This window comes from Macrosteles quadrilineatus, unplaced genomic scaffold (assembly GCF_028750875.1).
Source record: "Macrosteles quadrilineatus isolate MER2022 unplaced genomic scaffold, UCM_ALF_1.0 Scaffold_2__2_contigs__length_208266976, whole genome shotgun sequence".
NCBI lineage: Eukaryota > Metazoa > Arthropoda > Insecta > Hemiptera > Cicadellidae > Macrosteles > Macrosteles quadrilineatus.
This window is the reverse complement of record NW_026542595.1, coordinates 13,660,979-13,683,951: the sequence shown is the minus strand read 5'-3', so window position 1 is coordinate 13,683,951 and position 22,973 is coordinate 13,660,979. Positions and strand designations below refer to the sequence as shown.

The 22,973-nt window shown below is 36.0% G+C and overlaps 1 protein-coding gene across 2 annotated transcripts in view; it reads left to right on the top strand.

Annotated features, from left to right (window-relative positions):
* The first annotated feature begins 1,490 nt into the window (after positions 1–1,490).
* The window catches only part of LOC128987121 (MAD2L1-binding protein-like), a 26,785-nt gene continuing 5,302 nt past the window's right edge, over positions 1,491–22,973 (top strand). For both annotated transcript variants that reach the window (XM_054407835.1, XM_054407836.1), the window contains exons 1-3: positions 1,491–2,060; positions 13,654–13,764; positions 20,583–20,758. In XM_054407835.1, the coding sequence (XP_054263810.1) occupies positions 1,866–2,060; positions 13,654–13,764; positions 20,583–20,758 (482 nt within the window). In that variant the 5' untranslated portion in view covers positions 1,491–1,865. The remainder of the gene's footprint in view (positions 2,061–13,653; positions 13,765–20,582; positions 20,759–22,973) is intronic.

Here is a 22,973-nt window from a genome sequence, read left to right as displayed (position 1 = left end):
ATTTATTCAGCAGAATTGTTTGCAATTCTAATGTGTACTCAGAATCTGTCTGAAATACCTAGCAATGAAGTATTGATATGTAGTGATTCACTTTCCGCAATTTCATCCATCAAAAACCTATGCAACAGAACATCAAATAATGTAAACAATATGAGCTTAACAATCTTGAAAAATTGTATAGATTCCAAAAAGATGGTCACTCTTCAATGGGTCCCTAGCCATGTAGGATTAAGATACAATGAAAAAGTTGACATCGCAGCAAAGGAAGCTATAACATCTGGAACTGACACAAAAAACATAATTTTACCAATAAATGATTTGAGATCATATCAAAAGGATAGGACATGGAAACAAAGAAACAATACCTTAAAAACTACTCCCAAGGCCTACTGGTATAAATCTATACAAAATAGCAGCACACTAGCTCCATGGTACCACAGCACAGATATGTACAGATGGGAAGTAATCAACATCATAAGGATGAGGATTGGTCACACTATGTTAAACAAAACACTCCATAGGATGAATCTATATTTTACTCCACTATGCTTAAAATGCACTATAGGGGCTGAAGAATCAATAGAACATGTCATATTTGAATGTCCTCAATATGAATATGCAAGAAAGAAATGCTTTAAAGAAATAAACAAAATAACAAACTATGACTTAAAAAACAAAATAAGAGAAATACTTGCTAGCCTAGACACTGAAATATATAGAGAAATAAATAACTATCTACAAACAATCAAGAAAAACATGTAAACTCACACAGAAAACCTAACTCACAAAACAATATCCTGTGGCACTGGGTTCTTCTTTCCGTGGTCCCCCCTCCCTTTCGGGTTAGGTTAGGCCTGACGGACCCCTGGCCGAGAAGAGCATCTCAAATCCAAACCCTATATCCTTGAATATCCTCACCCTTAGAATTATCCTTCTTTAAAGTATACATACTAACTAAAACTCAAAAACAAAACAAAACATAAATGTCATTAGTGACTAACAAAAATCTATATGTTTGTTACAGATAAATGTGAAAAACTATTAACCCAGGCAACCACAAGACGATAAAAGGATACTAAATTCATAAGTTTGTATCACTGAGCTAAAATTATAACTGGAGGTAGCACTGCCATGACAGAAGTCTCTCAAAAGCGTGTCGCTGATTTTGTTAGGTTGGTATAGCAGCAGGTTTTTTCATCCAATAACATGGCTTCTATAACTAGGTTTGCATAGCAGTGAGTTTTTTCATCCAATAACATGGCTTCTTTATAACTCACACCTCACGCAAACATGGCGGCTGGCGACACGCATCGTTGACATTCAGTGCTACCTCCAGTTAGAATTATAGCTCAGTGGTTTGTATACAATTGACTACATGGTGTTAAAATACCAAGTCAGCCAAAGGCATTAAGAAGAAAAAAAAAAAAAAAAAAAAAAGTAAGAAGAGTCATAGTGTAGTTAGTGACCAGTGGATTGGATGGGGTGGGGAGGTGACACATGTTGTCGACTGTCGTTGTTTTTTGTTTTGTTTTTTGTTTGTAATTACAATTACAGTAATTTTGAAATGTGTAGAAGGTGGTAGAGTTTTGTTTGTCGTTTAAAAGTTCGAAATAACTCAGTACATTCGACTTATTTTTGTGCTTGCTAAAGTATTTTATTACCGACATACCAACTAACCTTTTAAATACAGTACAGTACAATATCTTAGGCCTTTTTTAGTTGTGGATTTAAACAAAGTAACTTAGTTAGTTTACGTTTACAAAGTGTTGAGTTTTTATTGAGTAGCAGGAACATGTTTCCAGGCCTAGTCAACATTTTGTAATACTAAAACAGTAATTAATTGACAATACAACATTATCTTTACCATGAATAGATTAAAAAGTTTTGAACCGATACAAATTGAAATAACCCTAACTGATCTGATCACACCGAAGTCATGTTCAATGTTTGTTGCTGAATTAATCAAATTCATCGTTTTTAGTAAGCAACAAATACCTTATCCATATGAGCGCCTAAAGATGTTTGTAACGAAGAGGATAGAACAGCAGAAAATTTTAGAGGTAGGCCTATAAGTTAGCTCAAGTTTGGTAGTATCCGATTACATCATATTGACGAATAATAAACACACAATGACTCAATGATCAAACAATTATTTATCAAATTACAACAATACAATACAATTCAATATTTTGACAACCAATAAGTTAATTTACAATACTGTCCCTAATAAAAATTATATATATGAAAGTTTTCATTCATAGTCATAAAGTAGCCTGATTAAGTTAATGTTTTTATTTAGGTAACTTATGCCAAATAAGTCCTAACCTAACCCAAACCAACCACACGATTTAATAAGAACTAGTGTACAGGTTGCTCGAAATCGAGCAATTGCAACGAATTAAAGTTGTTGTTTAAAAACAAATAACTAATATAAAACGAATAAAAGTCATAATTTCCGATGAGTTTATAATACTCAACTCATACATTACCGGTACGTACCTAACAGTTCCATGTAATCAACATTTCTTGTAAATATGTTTGGGGTTTCCTCAACCAAACATCATTTAATTCCATGTTTCCTACAAAATAACTTAGTAGCACTTCGGCTAACATCCTTGTTCATTGTTTGTGGGAATCTTCATATTGTAGGTGTTCTTCATTATATAGGTTGATAAGGACAGTATTTTTTTTTGTCTATTTCTCCTACTTGGTAGCGTTCTATGACTTTTCTATGTTTCCATGGTTAACAAATCGGTTCTTTCAATGATTGCTCAAGAAATACAGTAGCCTACTAAACTTATGTCAATTCATTTTTCTTATTTTGGTAAAGTATATAAAATTGTCCAGGCTTTCTCAACTTTTTACATTGTAATATGTAGGAATGTAAATTAAAATAGTGAATAGGCCTAAGTTATTTAATTTCAACAAAATCAGTAAATGTACCCATTGCGTTTTGTTGAATTCAAAAATAAATAACAGCAATTAAATTATACAGCTGATCAAAATGTAAACAATTATGTTCTTCATAAGGATAACATGGAAACTTTAAAAGCCACTGGTGCAGAGCCCAAGGGACCTTTTCAAAAATGTAAGGTCAGTTTTCAAATTTACGCGACACGCTCTTTCCAATGAGACGTCAATGGATAAAATCGGTTAAGAAATGGCGGAGGAGTTCAACCGACAAGAAGTTTCATGTAGCGTATTAATTATATAGATAGGCTAGCAATTAGGCCTAAGGTCACTTACCTTAACCCTTAAGCATGTGCCCACATTGTTTTTACACTGAAGCGTGCTTGGAGGTCTAGCAAACCCCAAAATAACTTAAAAATTGTTAAAAAAAGTATTTTTATAGCTTATTTAGGCCCAGTTCTTTAAACTTTAAAAAACGTAACTTTAAGTTAGGCTATTCATTTTCTCATGTTGTAAAGGTAACTTACGTAAATTTTATGATCCTACTTACCTTGCCTTTTTATGGTCAATTTCTAGATTACAGCAACTTAGGCCAATACATAAACTTAAAATTTTTAAGTTTTTTTTTACTAAAATTGGCCTAACTTAACTTACTTAGGCCTTCTTAAAATGAGGGTTATTAAATCGACCTCTGGATCTCACCAAAATCAAGGTTTTGTTCCTAAATTCAATTTTTTCCAAAATGTCCGAAACTTCATGCTGATTCCAAAAATGTTTGTCGATTTTCTCGGAAATGACTCGTTTACTCGATGAATTGGAAAAACCCCGAAATGTTTGTTTACTGAAAGTTACATTGTGGGCACTCAAGTTAACCGGTAGAGCAAGCTGAACAAGAATATGCTAGACTTTTCAAGATCCGATAGATAGGCTATTAACGGTTATATAAGTTACGGCTCGGATAAGCATCGGAAAATCTAGTTAGCTCCAAAATGACCAAAAATATGTTGAGTTAGGTTAGGTTAGGATGGGCGAGGTTAGGTTAGGTTATCAATAAATTGGGTAAGTATTTTTAGTAACCTAACCTAACCCAACCTATCCTAAACCAACTTCCCAACCCAACCTTACTAACCTAACCTAACCCAACCTAACCTAGTTTTGATCATTTTGGTGCTAACTTGATTTTCCGCCGCTTTTTTGCCGTAACATCCATTTGATCTTGCATATTCTTGTTCAACTCGTTTTCCTGTTAATTTGGATATGTACATGAACGATTTAACTTACACAGATTTCTTTTTTTGTTTTCCGACGCTTTTCCGACCATATCTCCTTTAATATCCATCGGATTCTAAAAATTCTTTGTTCAGCTTGCTCTATCGGTTAATTTAAGCACCCTCAATGTTGTTATCCGTTAAAAAAATGTTTTGAGGTTTTTCCGATTTTCCGGGTAAATGGGTTGTTTCAGAGAAAAACAACCATTTTTGGAATCAGCGTGAAATTTCAGACGTTTTGAAAAAAAAATTTGAATTTCGGATGGTTTGGTTCGGAGTTTGATAATTACTAAAATGCATAAGGCCTAAATTAAAAAGACCTAAAATGCATAAAGTAGTGCAAGGAAAACAAATAGGGAGAAATCATATTTTTTTACAAATCCTGAGTTAACTTAACCCCTTACTATTTAGGGAATAGAGGACTAGTGAGAATTGGAGTTTTTGGGTGGGGGAAAACACGATCTGAGGGAAATAATTTTAACCCTTTGCGGTAGGATTTAACTTATCGTTGTATTTTCCTTCCGCTTCGATGGGGAACGCCAGTGGACCTCTCATTTTGATTAATGACGCGACATTGTCAGCGCTGAAGGTAGCCCCGCAGCTCTGGCCAGCTAGCTTGGTGGCCTTCTAAGCGTTTCCAATTCAGCTCGGTGTCCACCCCATGGTCCACCCACTTCATAATATTTAGCATTGTAAATTTTGTTTATGATTCTCTTCATTTGGGAGGTGCTGCACTCCCTCGACAATCATCAGAACTACGGTATCTAGAGGCAATAACAAGGCGTTTTGAGCTTATAACAATTATATCAGGCCTATCACATTTTTCCTTAGTGAGTTAAATCAGCTTATGTTGTGCAAAAGTCCTTTTAAGCCTTTTAATTAATTTTGAATAGGCGCCTAAATAGATATTTATGATTTTAAATAATGGCCTCAAATAGAGACCTAAACCATATGAGATTTAACTTATTACAAGTCGAAGAAGAGGAAGATCTATCCAATTCGTTTGAGTTTTAATGTGTAGAGCAAGATTTTATTTCATTCTAACGGGTTTTATAAACAATAGCTGCTACTAACTCTTATAATATTTTGTTTAAAATACTGGTATATCAAGTTTTGAAATTAATATTATAGCTATTTTCTTTCTACTTATCACTTAACTCATGTAGGCTAACTTATAAAGCTGGTGATTTCAGATTTGCATAATACTATAAACACAATAACTTCTTACAACTTTTAAAATACCTAAGTTATATTTAAATTTGCAGTTTTTTGTATATTTTTTGTAAATGAACAATTTTCATTGCTTTTGAATCAGTTTTAACCATAGGCCTAAAACATATTTTTTAGCGGATTTCCCATATAGGGAATAAGCTATTTACCGTAGGTCTCATGGTAAGATCTGAACTCAGGACCAATTTATTTTTTTGTTTTGAGGTCCCCAGAGGCTAAAACATCCGTTCAAATCCATATGTGTGTGTCCGTTAGCGTGTAAACTTTAAACCTAAAGTATATAAAAAAAAAAATATTAATTCAAATAAAAATATTAAATATAAACGTGTAAACCTACATTTATTCTAACGAGTTTGCGAACCAGCCTGATCTGACCATGGAAACCGGGGTTTATGGGGTAGGTAAAAATTTGTTTTTTTTTCAATTTTTGACCCTAAAAACCAAGAATTTTCCTATTTCTTTCTAAACCACTCTGTACAGCTTAAAATAAAGAAATAATTCAGTATAATGAAGCGCTATTGTATGAGTAGGTAACGGTTACGGAAAAAATTTAAAAAAGTGTAATTTAAAATTTCCATGTTATGGAGAAAATAATTACTGTTCTAGTTTACCTAGGCCTACTTGTTTATGGATATATGTTGATAAAATTTGGCAATTTATTTATTTCATCCTATACTATTGACGTATGGTCAAAAAACACTTTTTACCTTCCCCGTGGCAGCAAACCTAAGCACTAATCAAATCTAATGTTATTAAAATTGGGAATAAATATGTCTTATTTATGGAAATACTAGCTGAGTACCCGTCCTTTGTACGGGGTTGGTATACAATGCTTATTGTAGTTAAATACTCGTGCTTTGCATTTGCAATGAGAGAGGACACATTTTGAGAAAATTTGGTTTACTATAATCTACGGTATACTATAGTAAATAGAACATCTACCATAGCCATAATGTTCTACCACTTCACCTAAACAATAGAAAGTAAGTTAAGTTGTCACACTCAGGTTTTTGTTGCTGCTTGGTTAAAATTAGCTGTTGTCATAAATAAAATGTATAAAGAACTAATGGTGCTGCACCCTGTTGGTAAATTTGTATCATAGAAAAAAATTGTGTAAGTTGAAACAGCTGGCAAAATTATTTAATTCCTTTTAAAAATGAATACTCATACGTTTAACATGGGAAACTCCAGAGCCGCTGGGGCAGAGCCCTAAAGGATTTTTGAGGTAAGAATTTGTCCATATGTTAATCGGGAATGTGAGCTATCATCATACCAAATTTCAACACAATCCGACCAGTAGTTAATGCGTGATTGCACTTCAAACAAACAAACAAACAAACACACAAACTTTCACATTTATAATATTAGTATGATTTAAATAAAAATGTAATCAGACAAGTTGAAATTCGCTTAGTCTGCAGGTTTGCTGGGGCGGGGGTATTTTATTATTACATATATTAAGAATATTAAGTAGGCCTAGGCCTAATTGAATTGTTATCGGCCTAAACGTTCTAATTTGAGTCCTAATAAAGTTGTTATTAAATACGAGTGTACATAATTGAATCCTAATGATGACCAAGTTTACATTCGTATGTTTGGTTAAAACGTTTGCTACCGAGCGACGCATATATGCGACACCACAATTATTGCCACGGACTGAGGTAGACAATTTAATTTTTCACATAGACTTGTTGTCATTTGGTTAACAGTAGACCTACACACAGGCTACGGGCGAAAACCTGTTAAACAGTGATCATTTACTTAGTAATACTCAGCAATCTTGATTGATTGATTCTGTAGGGGCGGACCTTGTCCTGTTGCATGTCAGCCACTGATGGGTTTTTTGCGCTCCCCACATGGTACTTCAGAGTCCGTCAAACCTGAGTTGCTTAACGAACTCCAGCATCCTGTCTATGAGCTCCTCCTGAGGAAGGTGTCTGCCCCTTGTCATTGCACCAATAGTACTGTCCCTTACCTCATTCAGAGCTGTGCAGTTGTTGAGTAGGTGATCAGCAGTCTCCTCTGATTGCCCACATTTCCTACACGCAGTGTCACCATTGTGGATCCTCAAGCGATGTAGGTGCAATTTCAGGAAGCCATGTCCAGTGACCATTCCTGTGATCTGTCTGAGTTGCCTCCTGTCTAAACGTAGAGCATTGGAGGCGACCGTCTGGGAAGGGGAGAAGAGGGTGAGCTTACTTACCCTATGGTGCTGAAGCCTAACCCATCTTTTCCTGTATTCCACCTGAGCCCATGACATGACTGAGTGACATGCATGCCCACGAGAGATTCCACAGAAAGGTTGTGGTCCCACGAAGTCTGAGGCTGACGCGACATTTGCTAGCCTGTCAGCCACCTCATTCCCTTCTATCCCTGAGTGCCCAGGAACCCAACAGAGTGTTACCTTGTTGCGCCTGCCCAGGTCACATACCGCAGAAAGGCAGTCCCAGACCACCTTAGAATTGAATTCATAGGAGTCGAGCGCTTTGAGCGCAGCCTGGCTGTCTGTAAAAATAGAAATGTTGATGTCCCTGAAGCCTAGCCTCAGGTTTTCCCTAGCACATACCATTATCACAGTCATTTCGACCTGGAACACAGTCGGGTGAGTGCCCATAGGAAGACAAATGTCCACCCCGTTCTGCACTCCATGAATTCCAGCCCCAGTCCCACTTCTTACCTTTGAACCATCAGTATACCATTCAAGGTCGCCTTGTAGAAGAGGATTCCCACCGGACATGCCACTCATCCCCGGACGGAAGAAGGACAGTGAATGGTCTGGCGAAGAAGACTCGAGTCGGCATGTGATCCGAGGGCATGTCCATTAGAGGTCGTGCGGAACGAGGTGAAGCCTGAGATTTTCGGCGGGAACTGTCTAAAGCGGGGAAATCCATGGTGGGGGTAGGAGACGAGCCGATCGTCGCCTCGCATAGCGACACTTCCCCCGCCACACCACTAATCCCCTCCAAGCTTCACCTAGTTCCGCACGACCTCTACCTCCCCTCTTACCTGCTGAGTGATCCGAGAGTGACCTCTGGATCCTCCAACATCCAACCAAAGGTTTTCACACTGGAGTCTGTAGGTAGTCCTCCTCGCAGTGACCTTGACATGCAGGTCAATCGGAGTGAGGTTGAGAAGGCAGTCCACTGAGGCTCCCGGACAGTTGCTCATTGCGCCCATGATGATGAGACAGGCGAGTCTTTGTACGGCAGCCAGATCTCTCACCGCCGACACCGAGTGAGCCGTATGTCATGGCGGGCCTTACCACGGAGACAAATAGCCAGTGCATGAGCACCGGCTTGAGCCCCCAGGTTCCTCCCACCATCCGTCTGCAAGCCATGAGTGACCATTTACCTCGATCAATAACCTTTTGGAGTTGTGGCCCCCATTGCAGCTTTCGGTCCAATACCACACCCAGGTACTTACCTGATTCTGCATTTCAAGCACTGTATCTTGTAGTCTCAGAGGTCCTATACCATTTAGATCGCATCTAATCTGCCCGTGAATAATAAGTTATGAATAATGTTACCTGGCCGTAATCAATGATGGTTTCTCTATTTTCCATATTAACTCTAAACTTACAATCCTGAAACAACTCACCAGCACTGTTAAGTTCGGCATGCCCACCTTTCTGTCCATCAAAATTTTATAATTACCAACGTTCAAAATATGTTGTCCATATGAGTTGTCACCAATAATAAAATCACGGTATGCATTCCACTTTTCTATGACATTATTAACAATAATAGATCGTATTTCAAAATGTCTATCTTCAGTACTGAACAAACAAAAAGAAATAGCTCGGAACAAACAGTTTCCATCACCGATGATGGGAATGACATCAAAATTATTAGTTTTCGAAAATGCAGTGGTAAAATCATTTGGAATCTCATCGGAAACGGCACACTGTGAAGTTGGCTTTAAGAATATCTCATCATCAACAGTTTTTCTCATAACATCGCCACCTCTCTCACGTCTACCTAATGTTGCATTGCGCTTACGTCTCTTTTTAGGAACAGTGTTCTCAATCTGGACACCTTTGGTAGGTGGGTCACTATAGTGTCTATCATTAATTCCGGTTAATCGTCTTTTCCTCGATGTTGGAGAATTTCCTAAAAATATATCGTCTGTTTGAGGCTGCCCATTCGTTTCTTTTTCTATTTTTCTTTGTTCACGATTCCACTTAGCAGATTTGGTGTTCCTACCAAGGCCCATAGTATATATACAACTGAATTTGAGAACACATTTAAAAGCCAATAACTGGAAAAAAAGAAAAAAAAGCAAACAATTGAACTTATGGGGAATAATACTGAAGGACCGAGTGAATTTAGTGTAAAAAAAACTTAATTTGATAAAAAACTTAAAGATAAAAATGAGCAAGACTTATTAGAAAGAATTGAATTGTTGTAATGAAAAATACAAAAGTACATATGATTGATGTAAACAAATGTTGTTTAACATTTGTAAACAGCTGAGATAGAGGAATATAAAATTATTGTTTATTCCTTTATGACGAAATTTCGGGTTGAGAGACAAAATTATATTTTAAAGTACGTAATTGACGTCTCACCTGAAATTCTGTCACACCTTAAATTTGTCCAGATAGCTTAGCCTACAATGAGATAGTCCAGGGCTCTAACGTGTTCGTTAATTAATTATCGTTTCGAGTTTATTGGCTCAGAATATTAATTACAACAATAATGCTTACTATGTTAAGCTTACCTTTAGCAAGTGCTCATCATAGCCACTCGAAAAATATGTGAAGCTAAATTTTGAATAAATTATTGTGAATGCGGTTAACCTAATTAATTAGAAACTTAACTAAAACGAGACTCGGTCGTTATACTTGGTAATCACCAAAGTAAACGTGTCGGGGAAAATTTAACTCGGTCGATCACCAGAGTCGGTCCGGGGTTTCTTAAACCAAACTTAAGCAGAACGTTCAGGGTAACGGGGTAAGTACTACGGATATCGTCCTGGCAACTTAAATGATTTCCGAAGCTGGTTTAAAACAAAAGGCAGTGTGCTCGTACGTGACAAAGCGTGCGGGTTTGCTCACGACTGCGGCACAGTAAAATAAAGATAATAAAACTTCTGCAAAAATGAGAATAAACAAAATAAACTCGGTAGCACACTAACCTGATGCCTTAGGACTATACCAGGAACGGGGGAAATCTTTAATTGACCAGGATTTCGTAAGTTAGGACTGTTGGATTTATCTCCAAACAGCTGGCGTACTGACGGTTCGGTAGCGGGTGGACAACTGCTTATGAGGTCTGCTCTTCTGGTCCTTCTTCGCCATCGCCCCTGGCGGCGGGGTAGGTAACTAGCGTCATCCCCTCTACGATGACGTAGGACCCTTGCCCCTACGATGCCGCTGACAACGCGGGAGCGGCTTACCCCGAACTTAGAAAATTATAATACTTAAGATGAAACTTTTTAAAATCAGGTTTTTACCCCTTGACGGGTTTTGGGTCGTTACACCTTTACAAAGAGTAACTTTTCCTTAACATATAAAATTTATGTTTTTTGATTGAGTAATACAGTATTTTGAACATAACATATACCAACGATCTATATCTCAAATGAAAGCTTTTATTTCTAGGAGTATTTTAAGAACAAAACATATAAACAAACTAAAATAAAAATGGGGTTATTGATCACTGGTCGTCGGTAAATCCCAAAATTATTACATTTTTTATTGTTTGGAATTCAGCAGCGCGCTTCAGGTACGTCCGATCTTAATAATCAAGGGCTCAAATGAAAGCTGGTATTTCACTGAAGGTTCTTAGACCAAAACATATAGGATTACGTAAGTGTAACTGAGGAAATATATCTTCAATTGAAGTTAAAAATTTAAAAAAAATCTGATTTATGTTTTTTGGTCAAGTAATACTGTAGATAAATGAATGCTGATGCTTGATGGCAAATCTACGTGCATACCTTTAATTTAAGACCAAAATCATGAAACTCGATCGGGTAGAAGAGACGGACGGACTCGGAAAAGAAAAACCGATATTTTTTAATATATAGATGTACATCATCCCATTGCTGTAACAATTACGGTTCAAAAGTTATTGCAACTTTTGTGATTCATAACTCTCACCGCTTACCCATGATAAAGGTTGTTGACAAACTTATGGGAGAAAGTATGTGTCAGAAAGCTGATACCGTTTATTTATATTTTTGATAACCTTTTATAATGTCGCATATTTGCGACACCCGGTCGGTCCATAGCAAAGACCATAACTTAGTGAAAATTATTATTTTTTCTTGAAAAAGCCCAAACGCCTGAGCCGACTTTCCACCGACGAATGTCACGACTCTTTTTTGGTTTCTGTGCTCAAGTTTTTTTGTATAGTTTGTGTTTTACCATGTTACTGTTCGACGTCCCCAGTGAAACTGTTTGTTTTGTTTTAATTGTTCACTAGTTAACTGCCCGTGCTCCGCCACAGGAATATTGTCAGCAATAAAAGACATAATAATTAACAAATATTGTTTACCTTTATATTTTCTTTAGGGGCTGCTTAATTTTTTACATGAAATAGAACTGATAGTTTGCATGTATAAACTATTTTATGTCAATCAAACTAATAGGCCTATTAGTTTAACCAAATGGATGTTTCATATTAATTCAAGTTTCATTTGAAAAATAAATAGTATACAAACTGTGCAATGCTGATAAGCAGCTACTTAATATGCTATGGAGATCATTTGTTCAAGTATATTCCTACTAGCAGAGAACCCGTCCTTCGTACGGGGTTGGCAAATAAGTATAAAATGCTTATTGCAGTTATACCCGATCTTTGCGTTTGCGATGTGAGAAAACACGGTTTGAGAAAATTTGCTTCCTCAAATTTACGGTATGCGATAGTATTACACATCTACCATAGCCATAATGTTCTACTACTTCACCTACACATTAGAAAAAGATAGATTATTAAAACTTCGCAAAATATCATAAATTATTCACGAAATTAAAAACATAAACATAACTGTAAACAATCCTACTTTGACAGTTCTCATTGTGTATCACAGTTTTTTGTTGCTGCTTAGTTCAAATTACCTGTTTTCATAAATAATAAAAAAATAATAGTGCTGCACCCTGTTGGTAAATCTTGTAAATTTCCGAAAGCGGGATGTATGGCCACGTTAACTATGAGTAGCCCTGCTAATCTATAGGCGCGTCGCTTCGTATTACAACTTAGGGTTAAGGGGAAAAAGGCCTAAAACATAGCAAAAAGGCACTCACCTAAAATACGGTAGCCTACTAATTTGTTCAAACCTAATCCAACCTAACACATATATAGGTTATATATATATATATGCATATATGTGTGTCCGTTAGCACGATAACTCGAGCAAAATGATAACATTTTGATGAAATTTGGTATCAACGTGTAAACCTGCATTTATTCAAACGAGTTCACGAACCAGCATGATCGGACAATTTTATGGGGGGTTTTATGAAAAATAAATAATGGTTTGGCCCATGCTGGTTCCCAAACTCGTTCAAATAAATGTAGGTTAACACATAGGCCTATAATATTTTCAACAAAATTTGATTATTTTTGTTCAAGTTATCGTGCTAATGGACACATATATAAATATAAATTATGAATTTGAACAGATGGTGTTTTTGGTCTTTGGGGACCTCAAAACAAAAAAATAAACCAGCCCTGGGTCCAGGTCTTATCATGAGACCTACGGTAATAGCTTATATTCCCTATATAGGAAATTTGCTAAAAAGACGCTTTGTTATTTTAATGGTTTATTGTTCTACCGATAAATCAAACTCTTGATAATGCAAAACTCTGGACAATTTAAATTTATTTGCTTGGCCCACCAATTTTTAATTATCAACCGTCTATTACATATTAATTTTAACTTATTGTATTTGGCCTTTGGGGACCTCAAATAAAAACATAAAAGTAAATAAGTCCTGGGCTTAAGTCTTACCATGAAACCTACAGGTAATAACTTACTCCCTATATATAACCTATGGGAAATTTGCTAAAAGAATAGGCTACAGTATGTCTGAATCAAGATCAGTATGTTTTCAAGATGTAAAAAATGCAAATTGTTAAAAAAACTTATGGTACTAAAAAAATTATTTAAAACTTACTGTTCTAGGCCTAGCTCTAATTTTAAACATTTTCCCCTGGGAGGTCTGATGGGTGCTATTTCAAAGACCATCAACACACCTGTGAGTATTATATGAAAAGTTGTTATTTATTTTCTGTTTCAGTTATCAAACACTCAAAAAGACTTTGGCACTTCCCATGGTATCACATTCTTGATGGAGAAACATTACAAAAAGGTTGAAGAGGCTTACAGAATTTTAGATAGCACTTTCAAAGTAAGCAATGCACATTACACATTCATGTTTCTTAGATAACGGCAACTGCATGCTGCATTAACAAATCTAATAACATTTTGAGCCCTTTTTTGCAGACGTTTTCATTTTGCCTAATAATTATGGTGTACAATACCTCGTCAAGTAACAGAGACAAGTCATTCAGAATCTCCCATGATGTGAATAAAGGTCAATCGTCCAGGTCAGAAGGACATAACAATGACTCAGCTCCTGTTGAAAGACGAGGGGAAAGGATTTGAAGAAAACCAAGTAATTTTGACTTGTGAAAGAGGGATGACAGTAGTAGTTAATATGTTAGTAACATATGGTAATTGTTCAACATATGTTTAGTGTTATTGTTTAATATTTTGATTGAGTTTTTTTTTGAATAGAAATACACAACCTTTCATGAAATAAATACAATTATTTAATAATTAATCTAATGACATGGTGCCGAAACCCACACAGAATAGAAATAAAAGGTATGACTTTAAGGAACATGACAATATCCATACAAACCATACAGAAGACGAGGATAATGTAATGATGGCTCCTTCTTGGAAGAAATGGAAGCACCAGTGGAACTGGTACTACAGAGCTTCTGGCCTTGATAGGAAATCAAATGCAGTACAGGTAGCATCAATTATGTCTAGTTTAGGCCCATTTGTTATAGATATATATTACAGTTTCGGTTTCATGGATGATGAAAATATTGAATTAGATGAAGTTGTTCAACGATTTGATAAGTTTTTTGTTGGTAAATCTAATGAAGTATTTGAGCGATTTTTGTTCAGCTAATTCACCCAATATTTAAATTTCTCAAGCTGCCACCCTAATAACACAAAGAGATCCATCCCCTACAGCCTGGCCTTAAGAGGGACTCGCCTGATTTCCGACCAAGAAAATAAAAACAAAAAACATACAATAATCAACTCTAGAAAGCGTTTGAAAACCGAGGCTACCCTAGAAACCTTGTAAAATCCCAAAGCAGCACAATCCAACAAAAACCCCAGAAAGGAGAAAAATATAAACAACCAAGACCAACACTTAAATTTAATAACCACCTACCAACCTGGCCTACAATCTCTGAACCATCTTCTAAAATCAGGCTTCAAAATTATACAATCTTCGAGACTACCCAAGAATCTTCTCCAAAAATCTCCATCCCTAGTTTACAGACAACCTCCAAATCTGAAAAATTTACTTGTATACATTCCAAACTACAGTACTAGATACTTCAGTACCCCCATCAGAAAAAACCTAACCACGGCCCTTACCCTTCTAATGAGAAAAGGTGCAAATCCTGCAACATTCACAAACCAGCAGAAACATTCTCCAGCTCTCTCCACAATAGACAATTCAAAATCAAAGGACACTTCACCTGCAACACAGAAAACCTGATTTACCAATTGGAATGCGCCCAATGCCCTGCCAAATACATTGGCCTAACAACAGAAACTTAAAGAAAAAGGATGAATGGACACCATCATGACATTAAAACCAAAAAGAAAACCCCATAGCACAACATGCCCTAACCCACAACCTCCAATTTGACAGTTTGCTACACCACAAAAGCTATGAAATCCTTACCGTGAACACATACCCTATCTGAGTTACAGTGAAGTGGCAAAAAGTGTAACCAAAGAGCAGAGTAATAATGTGTGTGATATCGATGATGGTGTCGTTTCAGTGGAAAAATTATCCCAAATAGCCTTCCTAGACATCCCTCAATCTCAAACAGCCCATAAACACAGCCTACCTTTAAACTCCGACACTCCAAAAGTATACCAATAAAGTAAAAAATTGTAGCCTAAACCAGCAGCACACGATAAAATATCACAAAAATCACACATCTTAAAAATTTTTCACTTTATTATTCAACATCTACCGAGCAGAATAGAACCATTAGAAATTACTATTCAAGAAATTGACCCAGATATAATAGTACTATGTGAACACAAAATGAAAAGTCATGAATTGGAGCTTCTCACTATAACGGGATATAATATTAACACTTTTTATTCACGTAGTTTAAATGCTGGAGGTGGAGACATAATACTATCAAAAACAAATTTAAAGGCTAAAAATTTCAAAATTTAAAGTTTGAATTTACCGTGAATAATCCAGTACGGTATCCTAGCGCATTTTATCTTGCATGAAATGGGGTAGTAGGTTTCTTTTTTTATGTTGTTTGTAATAGTACTGAATGGCTAAATCCAAATTTTCAACCTCGGCTACCTTCCGGATCACCTCCAAAAAGCTTAAAAATCAGCGGAATTTCGCACTATTTTTACGTTTGTCCGATTTTGACCCTGAAGCATCACTTTTTCATAAAGAACAACCTTAACCATTTTTAAAGTACATTAAATTTGGAACAGTTCTGCTTTGTTTAACTTATAATAATTAGTTTACTAGGCCAAATTCTGTTACTTTTGTTTGAATATAAATATTTATACTTTTATTTTAGAGCATGGATAAAGATTCTGCTGGACCACTAACAGACAAACAAACTTGTGTAAATAACCCAAGAAGGCAACAGGACAAAGAAAAGTAAAAGGCACGCTCCTGCTAAGAAAAAAAACAATAATATTTCTAAAGGCACGCTCCTGCTAAGAAAAAAAAACAATAATAATAAAAAGTCATTGCAAAAGAAAATTCTTCTGTGTGCAGATAGTCATGGCCGTAACTTAGCTTTTCACTTAAATAAGTCCTCTAGATCTGTTGATGCAGTTGGTTTTGTGAGACCAGGAGGTTTGGCAAAACAAATATTAAATGTGGAAAATATTGATGGAGAAAAACTACAAGCTGAAGATGTCCTCATAATTGCTTGTGGTTCGAATGACGTAGCACAGAATGAAGCAAAAGAAGCAATCAACTCAATTGAAAGTATTTTGCATAAATACAATGGATTTAAAATAATTTTGGTTGACTTGCCTACGAGACATGATTTGCCTAGTTGGTCTTGTGTGAATCAAGAAATAAAAAAGACAAACACATCTTTAGAAGCCTTAAGTCATCGTTTTACAAATGTATGCCTTGTCAAGTCAAGCAGTGCAGATAGAGCCTTGCACACAAGGCATGGCATGCATCTGAATGAGGCAGGGAAGAAATGGCTTGTGAACAGAATCTGTGAGAAACTGGCTGGATCAAATGAGCAAACACCACAGTCTTCCCTTATCTCTGACACCAACCAGAAGTCAGAGTCGCAAACCTCCTTCAGAGAACGAGAAGATCTGGGAGAATCCAAAAAACAGTCTCTATGCGAAGCTGCCGACTCCATCGCAGATACCTGTAGCCCCGACCCTACTCTAGTACCAGCGCTAAATGCAGTTCCGGTGGAGAAATCTTTGGGAAACTACCATCTCAGCCCCGCTGCCACGCCTCCATAACACAAGCTGTCTACCAGTCGGGAATTCCGGGATATTCGGGAAAAAGTCGGGGATTTTGAAAGGTCGGGAAAAGTCGTGAAAAAGTCATGAATTTCGGCCGAAAGTCGGGAATAATCTAACCTTTCAAAGTTAGGGATGAACAGGTTGCAAAACTTTAAAAAAATGTTCTGGATCTTATATTCCTGATCATTGGGACGAGATTACATTTGAGGGGTGTGGGATGAATCGAAAATGCATTGGAATTCCAATTCGATTCAGTGATGATCAAAATAACGATTTGAATCATGGGCATTCAGTATCCATATACGTTATTGAATCCGTATCCAAAAACGTTTTTGAATCCGCATTTATACGTTATGGAATCAGTATCTATATACGCTATTAAATCAGTATCCATATATGTTTTTGAATCAGTATCCATACGTTATTGAATCCGTATCCATACGATATTGAATCAGTATCTACATACGGTATTGAATCCGCATCCATATATGTTTTAAATCAGTATCCATACGTTATTGAATCAGTATCTATATACGTAGTTGACTGTTACATCGATACTGTTACTTTGACTATCAGTATCCATATAACTTATTGACATTATTCAAATAATTGACATTAATTATATAAGTTATTCACTGAGACATTGCTTCGCCATACAAGTTATTACCATCCAAGTACATGGCATACACTGAGACATTGCTTAGCCATATACGTTTTTAGAATTGGTATCCATACCTTATTGAATCAGTATCTATATACGTTATTGAATTAGTATCCAAATACGTTTTTGAATCAGTATCCATACGTTATTGAATCAGTATCCAAAAACGTTTTTGAATCAGCATCCATACGTTATGGAGTCAGTGTCTATATACGGTATTGAATCAGTATCCATAATTACGTTTTTGAATCAGTATCCATACACTTTTGAGTCAGTATCTATATACGTTATTGAATCAGTATCCAAATACGTTTTTGAATCAGTATCCGATACGTTATTGAATCAGTATCCATACGTTATTGAATAAGTATCCAAATACGTTTTTTAATCAGTATCCATATACATAGTTGACTGTTACATTGATACTGTTACTTTGACTATCAGTATCCATATAACTTATTGACATTAATTATATAAGTTATTCACTGAGACATTGCTAGCCATACAGGTTATTGCCATCCAAGTACATGGCATACACTCATACTAAAACATTGCTTAGCCATACATGTTATTGCCATCCAAGTACATGGCATACACTCACACTGAGACATTGCTTCGCCATACAGGTTATTGCCATACAAGTTATTGCTATCCAAGTACATGGCATACACTGAGACATTGCTTCGCCATACATGTTATTGCCATCCAAGTACATGGCATACACTGAGACATTGCTTAGCCATACAGGTTATTGCCATCCAAGTACATGGCATACACTGAGACATTGCTTCGCCATACAGGTTATTGCCATCCAAGTACATGGCATACACTGATACATTGCTTCACCATACAGGCTATTGCCATCCAAGTACATGACATACACTGAGACATTGCTTTGCCATACAGGTTATTGCCATCCAAGTACATGGCATACACTGAGACATTGCTTAGCCATACAGGTTATTGCCATCCAAGTACATGGCATACACTGAGACATTGCTTCGCCATACAGGTTATTGCCATCCAAGTACATGGCATACACTGAGACATTGCTTCGCCATACAGGCTATTGCCATCCAAGTACATGGCATACACTGAGACATTGCTTAGCCATACAGGTTATTGCCATCCAAGTACATGGCATACACTGAGACATTGCTTCACCATACAGGTTATTGCCATCCAAGTACATGGCATACACTGAGACATTGCTTCACCATACAGGCTATTGCCATCCAAGTACATGGCATACACTGAGACATTGCTTCACCATACAGGTTATTGCCATCCAAGTACATGGCATACACTGAGACATTGCTTCACCATACAGGCTATTGCCATCCAAGTACATGGCATACACTGAGACATTGCTTCGCCATACAGGCTATTGCCATCCAAGTACATGGCATACACTGAGACATTGCTTCGCCATACAAGAAGTTATGTATACCTTGTAGTTCTGATCCTATCCTCTTATTTTATCAATGTAAACCAATTGAAAGATTCAGTATTTAAATCTTACAAAGGTTTTCATTTGTTTACACCAAAACATATTTTTATTTATAAAATCGATAAAATAAAATAGGTAACATGCTTAACAACATGATGCTGCATGTAAAAATTTTGAAATAGGCAAGAAGCTCACTGATATTTCTAGAAATACTGGTTCTTCTAATGTATGATTGAAAACAGATATTTCACTCCACTGACAAGTATGAATAGAAAAATTCCTTTGGCTTCGAATCGAGTTACATCAACATTTTTTGAAATCGAATTGTTGCTTTGAATTGAAATGTTTTGCTGCATCACACACCCCTACATTTAATACGGGATTTTCTATTTTAGCGAATTTCCCTATAGGGAAGTATTTTAGCGATTTTAGCGAATTTCCCTATAGGGAAGTAGCTATTACCGTAGGTGGCATGGTAAGACCTAAGTGCGGGACTGATTTACTTTTTCATTTTGATGTCCCCAGAGGCCAAAAACACCATTCGTTCAAATTTTTATATATATATATATATATATAAATATATATATATAGATATATATATATCTATAGATTTATATATATATATATATGTGTCCGTGAACACGATAACTTGAGTAATTTTTATCCGATTTTGATGAAATTTGGTTTGAAGGTGTAAGGCAGGATAAACTTGAATGAGTTCGCGAACCAGCATGATCGGACCATGGGAACGGGGTTTTACGGGGGGTTTTATGGGGTAAAAATGGGGTTTTCTAATTTTTGACCCTACAAACGAAAAATTTCCCAATTTCTCTTCAGACCTTCTTAAAGAGCTTAAAAAAACAAATAATTTAGTATATCAAAGTGTTTTTGTTCTATTATTAGTTACGGAGAAAATTCAAATAATTGTTATTTTAAAATTCCCATGTTATTCTTATGGGGAATATTGTAAAATGTTGTAGTCTGCTTGTTTATGGATATATTTTGATCAAACTTGGTAAATTTATTTATTTTATACTAAGTTATTAATATTTCTCTAAAAAACACACTTTTTTACCCTCCCTGTAGCAGCAAGCCTATGTACTCATTAAAATTAATGTTTATTAAATACATTTAATTGAAAATCAATTCAGGCAACTGGAAATTCGCTTAGTCGGCAGGTTTGCTGCGGCGGGGGTATTTTTGTTATATCATTGATTTAAATAAAAACTAGGTATTTGTGCCTTCAGAATAAAACAGATTGTGCCTTCAGTGCTTCCTACAATTATTGCAAATTAATACAAATCCTCTAATATTGCAGTGCATTGAACATGAATTGATGAAGTCCACTGACTGCTCTATTGATGAAATAGTTCTGCTTTTTGGAGCCACTCCCCTCAGCCCCAGAGATGTGTACCGGATAAAGATACCCCCGTTGACCTTTGGGCATTGTGAGAGCCAGCACGTGTGGAGAAAGCAAATAGCAAATTTGTTTAGGTAAGCATCTCGTTTACAGTTCTATCGACTTCATTTGTCATTTAACCTTTACCACTCGTGATTCTTACTCAAGGCTGTTGGGAATTAAGAAACACTAGAGAACCCGTGCATATAGTATGAAACATAACGCCGAGGAAAACGTTATGCTTAAATTCAAGTAATTCTAGTTACATCTTAGAGTTGTTTAAACACTTGTTAGAAACTAATTTTAAATACCCTGTCTCTATTTGCGTCGTCAAGATTCACCTTGGTTCAATTCGAGTTAACATGTTGCAACAAAGTTTTTCTAGAAATGAGAATTGAAGAAAACTGTTGCCTTACTGATAACCTGTGTTAAGTAATTTAAGTTGGGTCATTTTATTTCTTTGATTTAAGACATCCCCCTAATCAAACAAATTTTCTCTGTAGAGAATCCTGAAAAGTGGGGTGATATCAACCATTTCAGGTGCTCCATTTTTTACACACAAACTCTGGGTTACCAACTAGACAGCCATAATCATGTTGTTCAGTGGAGTTTCTCTTAATACCTGTCCCAAAGTTTTGAAAGTATGGATTCATTTGACGAAATAGGTTGGATAACTCTTGTAGCTATAAGATTTGGATAGCAATTTTCATTTTTTGTTTTTGAACAGCATATATTATTTGCCTCTCCTGAATTATAAAAATAAACTTAACCGTTACTACTCGATTGTTGAATATATAAACAATAATTCCTTCGCTTATGTTTGGTCTAACATTGCCACTAAAACATTCAATAGCAAATGAATTTTTGAAACTTCTTATTTTTGACTTAAAATGTCTGGATTGTTTTGCTAAATTAAGTCTAAAAACTGTATAAGTGTGTCAGAAGTAAATATTTCTTATTTATTTGATCTGACATTAGGCAAGTTTACTTTACTACCGTGACAACACTTTAATGTGCTTCGTACATTTTTCACTTCCAAAGTAAGTTGCATAGTAATTTCATACGCATAAGATATCTTATTATTAATTGTCTCCTCCTCCCGTTTTCAATACTTCTTTGTTTCATATAGACCAGTGACACATTTGTGCGTCAAATCGTTTCTCACAGTAGACCACCGACACATATTTACGTCAGCTGGTCACATTGAAATAGACTAACAATGCACAGTTGCGTCGGCGTCCTATTGTTATTAATCAGCGTATTTCTTAGCAACGGTCTTTTTTAAAGCCCTGATCTCTTCGTATCGGTCCAGAGGGATATCTGCCGCACATGTGCACATGTGAATGGTTATGAAAGGACACAAATAATGTGCCACAACAGTTTGAGTTTACTGGCCAAGTGAAATTAAACATAGAAACAGATCCGGTCGCCATATTTAGTTCTATTTTTTATGACGCCTCTCATAGACAAGATTGTGGTATGGGCTAACAAAAGAGCTGCGCAACATCTCGAGAGGGTTATGTAGACTTATGGGTAATGTAGACATCCCCACATAGAAAAACTATTGGTCGAAAGATCCACTGTATGAACACCCGATATTCGGCAGTACAATGGCTCGCAACAGATATGAGAGTCTTTTACAGTGTTTATGTTTTTATGATCAGGATACAGATCCCACCAACCACAAAATGCACAAAATTGATCACTATAAATTGGTGTAAAATACCTGCATTTATGCGATCTTGTGTTGTAGCTGAGTTGCTACCGGTTTCAACTCACATTGGAGTCATCTTCAGGCAGTTATAAGATGTCTTCTCGCTTCATTCGAAGGTCGTCAATGGATAATAAATAAATAAACAAAACAAACACGTACACGGACATAAAAAAGAACATGAGACTGTGATACTATTGTTATCCATTATGTTCTTAAATTTGGTGCTGAGGAATGAACCGTACTTCGCAGAGACATAGGTTTTCTTTTCTTTTGTTCCAGTTTTTTTATTTTTATGTTTAGAAATCAATTTGTCGATCAAGTTGCTTTGGAAACCATTAGAAACAGCTATATGTTTAATTGTATTAAGTTCTTCTGTGTAATCTATTGAATTCATTGGTACGGAGAGGAGTCTGTGGACGAAACTGTTGTAAGCTGCTAATTTTTGAGAGTATGGATGATGGGAATCTGAATGGATAGTCTGATCTGTACTAGTTGGTTTTCGATATATTTTAAATGTGAAGATATCATTATGTTTAGTTATTGTAAGGTCCAAAAAATTCAGGCAATTGTTGGTTTCCTCTTCTAATGTAAATTTA